At 40.3% G+C, this 6,727-nt stretch overlaps 1 protein-coding gene across 1 annotated transcript in view; it reads left to right on the top strand.

The window, feature by feature from the left end:
* Positions 1 to 2,854: 2,854 nt before the first annotated feature.
* Positions 2,855 to 6,727, top strand: part of LOC121379717 — a 6,215-nt gene continuing 2,342 nt past the window's right edge. Inside the window, exons 1-2 of the mRNA XM_041508368.1 lie at positions 2,855 to 3,056; positions 5,737 to 6,612. Of these exons, the coding sequence (XP_041364302.1) occupies positions 5,752 to 6,612 (861 nt within the window). The 5' untranslated portion in view covers positions 2,855 to 3,056; positions 5,737 to 5,751. The remainder of the gene's footprint in view (positions 3,057 to 5,736; positions 6,613 to 6,727) is intronic.

Below are 6,727 nucleotides of genomic sequence, written 5' to 3' on the forward strand. Positions count from 1 at the left end.
CATCCTTGAATGAAAAGATGAACAGACTGCCCTCACATTCCAGGGCCACATAAAAAGCTACAGGACAGAGCTAAAAACAGACTAAAAAAGCAGTCTCAACCATTGGCATCTGCAAAATATCCATACAGGTGTGCTCATGCAAAATTTTATTCAATATGATCTCCCTGGTCACCAACACATCACCTCCTGGAAATCAGGTTGGATCTTTAGAGGTATAGCAAAGCCAGAGAAATCATCACCTCATCACCCTATAAATGATAGAAAAGCGATATTCAAAGACTATCTGGATCCACGCATTTACAGATGGCTCAGCAGAGAATGTTACATGCGAAAAACGTGGAAATGGAGTGCCTAAAAAGGATATGAAATGTCCAATGCGAATATGTTACTGGAAAGTAAACATCGGAGCATATTTTTTATAAGTCTGTACGCACCTATAATAAATTCGACAAAATGTTTGGACGGAAGATACACCAAACAACTGGATTATCAATATGACGGATGTAAGAAGATTGAAGTTCGAAGAAGAAGAAGAATTGACAATTGTATTTAATTTATTTCTGTTTTGAATTGATAGGGATCCGAACCAATACTGGATGGAAAATATTGAAGTACTTTGAATAAAACTTTGATAAGATGGCGAATTTAACGTTAAAATATGTTATCTTATGCCTAAAATAGAGCTTTTGTTGATATTTACTGTATACGACATAAGTCTTGATAGTCCAATTTAACTTATTGTCAATAAGTTCCAATATTTATGCTCTGTTACAACTTCAGTGGTGTCGTCATTGGTAGTACTGATTCTAAGATCAATAATCATCTCTTTCATTTTCTTGGTGTGAAACAGCAGGTAGTTTTCGGTGCACCAATTAGCGAAGAGGCTTATAGCAGATCTGAATTAATCGTCCGATAATAGGCCTCGGTGATGTCGTGATTAGGTCATCGGACATAAGGCTGGTAGGTACAGGGTTCGCAGCCCGGTACCGGTTCCCACCCAGAGCGAGTTTTAACGACTCAGTGGGTAGGTGTAAGACCACTACACCCTCTTCTCTCTCACTAACACTAACCCACTGTCCTGGATAGACAGCCCAGATAGCTGAGGTGTGTTCCCAGGAAAGCGTGCACGAAAATAAGTTGAAATGAAAAATAATCGTCCGATTTGGTAAGCAAGCTGATAACATTTGCATCGTTAGGGAACTAAACATTTATAATGGTGGCTAATACAGTCATTAGTATTCCGTATGATGATAGTACCGGAGAAATAACACAGCCCTAGGATGCGCTGATATTAGCGATAAGCGTGGTCAGGGGAGAGAGAATTGTCTTTACTTTTACATATTGCAGTCTACTGGTTAGAAAGTCGTAAATCCAAAATCCAATATTAGGGTTCAAACTCAAATTTATCAGTTTGTTTTAATCATGAGATGGGGTACGTTAGTGATGAAATACAATTCACTTCATCGAAACCAAGGTCAGCGCGGTAGTTATTTAATTCCGACGGTTTCAGATTTGTTTTTGTTTTTTGTTTGTTTGTTTTTGTTTGTTTGTTGTTGTTTTTGGGGGGAAGCAGGAATTATTTGTGATGTTTTCCACAGCTTGGAAATTATGCTGTGTTCATTATAAGTTGTGAATATCATATTTCTCAGTTCACAAAAGCGTTCGTTTGGCGAAATAACTCGTGAACAGAACTTATGCAGGATTTTTTGTCTCAATCTTCGCAACTCGTGAAAAAAAATGGCGGAACAAACACAAATTATTCGGGACTGGAGTGACAGTGACAGTGCATCTTGTGACATTCTTGTTTATAAATCACCTGAACGCTCTTCACTTGGTGAAATCATGTTCACAGTTAGGAACTTGAGAATTCACGATATTCACGAGCACCAATGTCAAACGATATTTGGAACAGACGACATAAAACTGAATGAATGAATGAATGAATGAATTAATGTATACTAGTATATGTTAAACACAAAAACAAATACATTGATTACTGGGTCTCAAACAAATATTAAGACGACAAGAAACACATTGAATATACATACACTGATATTCTAAACAAGAAAATATATTTAATATGGAAGTTTAATCGTAGCAATATTTTATTAGTCGGGAACATCTTACAATGCAGCAAACTCAGGAATGTCCCTTTAAAACGAGTCCTTCAATGTCACCCGGACCTGAGACTTTGTATATGTAATAATAATGTTTAGGATATGTGTAGGGTAGTTTACCTTTAAGTTATTTACTACAATAAATGCAACAATAACGAAAGACGTAAAAGGCACTTGCAACTAAAACTCGATCGAGCAATCTCGTAAAATGTTTAAATATATATTGTAAGCCTTTTTTTTCATTGTATATACATACATACATGTAATGGTCTTGTTGTTATTGTTGTTCAAATGCTGAATCTATAGTGTTAATAATTTATGTTGTTTGATCAATATCTAATTTAATAAAATTCATCACAGCTCAATACACTGCTTTGAAAACAGACTATACATTTTCATTAATAATCGGCAATTGCACGTCTTAGAGAGGAAACCAGCTACATTCCCCATTAGTAGCAAGGGATCTTTTATATGCACCATCCCACAGACAGGATAGCACATGCCACAGCCTTTGATACTGTTTTATGTGATACTGTTTCTTTAACTACTACTCTCGTTCCGAGTACAGTGTCTGGCTCTAGTCAGACATCGTGCTCGAAACGAGCGTGCTTGAACATTAAATTGATACAAGCACGTTAATACCCGATATCTGACCTGACAGTCATTTGTGGGCATACATACATACATAACTACTACGCCGTCGGGGTTAATGACGCAAATGCCGGTTTTAAGCATATTTAAAAGACACAGGGGAAACCGAAAGTAGGATAGTTTTCTGCGTAAAAATACATTTTACTAGTTAAATATTTCCGTGTTGCAGGCAACCATCTTGATCACATTATATATAAACTGGGTTTATATCCATCGATATTTTGTTTCGCTGTGGACCAACACTGTTACTCTTGTGGTGTCGTTAAACAAAACAAACTTGTATCACTGGTACGTACGATACGTTTTAATTTCATTACGATCATTGCACTGGCTTAGGAAGCGGGGGGATGGGTATGTGCCCCCCACTTTGTAGCAGCTGCGATTGTTTTTATATATATTTTTTACATCTATTTATATGTGTGTGTCTGTGTGTGTGTGTGTGTGTGTGTGTGTGTGTTTGGCATCTCCCTACGTTCGTACATTGTGACCCATATGACCACTGAGTTGCCTGTAAAGTACTATAACAGAAAATATCGGATAAAGTTTCTTAACAAAAGACATCTACGTTGATGTCAGCGCTGTGTTATAGTATCTAGGACGTCCTGGATGTTTGAACATGAATTTTCGTCTGGTCTGGTAATACAATCGGTCGCAATAATGTCGCCAACCTAGTTCATCAAGATAAACCTCGAGCGAGCGTACACCAAGCTTTGGGAACTAGTCTCCAACCCGGAAATCTAATGGCGTCTCACGTCCAGTTTGTTTTGGTGCTGTATAATTGACCTACTTGTCGTGTACCAATAGCCAGGGCGGTACCTAGCCTAAAATAAGAGGGGCGACAGTACACAAATACTCATCCCCGCCTGTTACCGACCCCGGTCGGGCTGCTGGTGCTCTCTTTCACTTGCCAGTGCAGGCGGTCCCCACTCCCACCCCAACTCTTCCTGTCCTGGACGGAGAAGCCGGCCGAGGACGGCATCTGTGCCCATAACAGGCGTGCGCTAAAACAGCTTGCTCTGACCTGACCTGACAAATAATCGGGGCACAGTCTTCTCTGGGTAAACTTTCCAATATATACTTTCCATAATTATAATGCTTGAAAGAAATTAAAACAACGATACCAGTGATACGCCTGTTATGGGCACAGGTGCCTTCCTCGGCTGGCTCCTCAGTTCAGGAAAGTGTTGGGGTGGGAGTAGGGACCGCCTGTACTGGCAAGTGCAAGAGAGCACCAGCACCCCGACCGGGGTCGGTAACAGGCGGGGATGATTATTTGTGTACTGTCGCCCCTCTTATTTTAGGCTAGGTACGGTCCTGTCTATTGCTACGCGATAAGTAGGCCAAAACAAATTGGACGTGAGACGTCATTAGATTTCCGGGTTGTGGACTATGTCCCAAGGTATATATATACATTTGTATATATTTTTATCTTAACTAGATTAATGCTGTATCTAACTTATATTATCCAAGAATAGCTTCTCGTGACAAGAAAAATACTACTGTATCGGTCCTTTGAAAACTGCGCGAACGATTTTATTTTCATGGAATAAATTTATGTCATGGTTTGCGTGGTTGAAATGGGTTACGCAAAATGATTTTTTAAAACCATTTTACACAAATTACCAATTTTGACATGTTTTACGCACGATCTATTCTAAATGGTAAAATATTATATTAAAAAAACAAACATTCTCGAGACTGCATTTTTCATCTTACACGACAAAAACTGTTATAAGATTTATTGTGATCAAAATCGAATGGATGGATGAATGAATGAATGAATGAATGAATGAATGAATGAATGAATGAATGAATGAATGTTTAACGACACCCTAGCACGGAAAAATACATCGGCTATTGGGTGTCAAACTATGGTAAATGTAAAACATTAAATGATGAACTACATCAATATAAAAATTCAATAGTCAAATAAAAACAGTGTAAAGGACTGTGCAAAAATACAAATATCACAGATAGATACAATTAAAATTTAGAATAAAAGTCAGTATCTCGAAGAAATTGTAATAAAAGTTCTGGATAGAATCTTTTTGAGTTTCATTAAGATGCTCACTCCACCAAAATGTGGCGCACCGTCGGAGTACACTGACAGTGCTCACACTGAGGTGGAGGATCTTTCTTTAAGATAGATGAATGGGTCAAATACAGTCAAACCTGTCTTAAGCGGTCACACAAGGGAGTAGATAAAAGTGGCCGCTTAAGACAGGTGGCCGCTGAGTACAGGTTGCCACATATATAGTATGACCGATGCGAGCACGACACAAGATTATTTCATCCTTCCTGCACTGTCTATAGGAGGACTGCCACTATCCCAATACTGGCTTGATAGAATGAAGCTTGTTCGCAATCGCACCGTCCCAATCATGTTGCCAAGTCGAAAAGATAAATTCGTTGATATTATGTTTAAAATCAGTATAAGGCACACCAACCCTGGCATGAGGCAAATCCAAAGCAGACTTAGCAGCTGAATCTGCCTTTTCATTTAACATTACCCCTGCTGCCAACATGGCTAGGCACCCAACAAAATACAATGTCTTTATTGGCAATTAATAAAAAGACGCACTTTCGTATCATCATTCCAATTAAGGGATGGACGAGCTTGTGATCAAAATGGTATCTGAGTTCAAGGCAGTCGAAATGGTATTTTGGTAAGGTTATGATTCCTTGCACGAATCGCTGTCTAGTACTTCGTATACGGGAGGACTGCCACTCATAGGCCGCCTGTGGGAAGACTACCAGCCCTAGCCAAGCATATAATTATAATCGAAGCTGATGTATTTGTTCTTGTCACCCATAAACTCAGTTAATTCTTTCACTTGTATTTTGGTGACCAGCCATATGGCATCAACGGCAATGAAAAGGTCTGCCTTGAATTGTCCCCATGTCAGAATGGATTCACTAGTTACAATGCCAATAACTTTAATTTGTTTGTTTGGCTGTTTTTTTTCAGTGTCAGTAATTCAAAATGTCAAAAGGACATTACGTAGACAACGCTCAGAATCGCAGACTTGGACGCGTTGGTTTACAGCATGGTACGGCAGTGCACTCTGCTAGTAGATCTTCGGGATCCTCACCAAAGACGTATGTGAACAACACTCAGAACCGCAGCCTTGGACGCGTTGGTTTTCCACATGGTACGGCGGTTCACTCTGCTGGTGGCTTTTCGTCAAAGACGTATGTGGACAACGCTCAGAACCGCAGCTTTGGACGCGTTGGTTTACCACATGGTATGGCGGTTCACTCTGCTGGTGGCGTTTCGTCAAAGACGTATGTGAACAACGCTCAGAACCGCAGCTTTGGACGCGTTGGTTTACCACATGGTATGGCGGTTCACTCTGCTGGTGGCGTTTCGTCAAAGACGTATGTGGACAACGCTCAAAACCGCAGCTTTGGACGCGTTGGTTTACCACATGGTATGGCGGTTCACTCTGCTGGTGGCGTTTCGTCAAAGACGTATGTGGACAACGCTCAGAACCGCAGCTTTGGACGCGTTGGTTTACCACATGGTATGGCGGTTCACTCTGCTGGTGGCGTTTCGTCAAAGACGTATGTAGACAACGCTCAGAACCGCAGCTTTGGACGCGTTGGTTTACCACATGGCACGGCGGTAAACTCTCCTGATGGCTTTTCGTCAAAGACGTATGTGGACAACGCTCAGAACCGCAGCCTTGGACGCGTTGGTTTACCACATGGCACAGCGGTTCACTCTGCTAGTAGATCTTCGGGATCCTCACCAAAGACGTATGTGGACAACACTCAGAACCGCAGCCTTGGAAGAGTAGGAATGAAACACGGGACAGCTGTTGGTACGTCTAGTATAATTATAGTATTAGCTAATTTTGGTAATTGTAATAAACATGGTAAACTACCAAATTGCTTTTTATATCAGCTTGTGACAAGCATCAGAAACAAATTAACGTTGGAAGGAGAGCGACAGACAG

Source organism: Gigantopelta aegis, chromosome 8 (assembly GCF_016097555.1).
Source record: "Gigantopelta aegis isolate Gae_Host chromosome 8, Gae_host_genome, whole genome shotgun sequence".
Classification (NCBI taxonomy): Eukaryota; Metazoa; Mollusca; class Gastropoda; order Neomphalida; family Peltospiridae; genus Gigantopelta; species Gigantopelta aegis.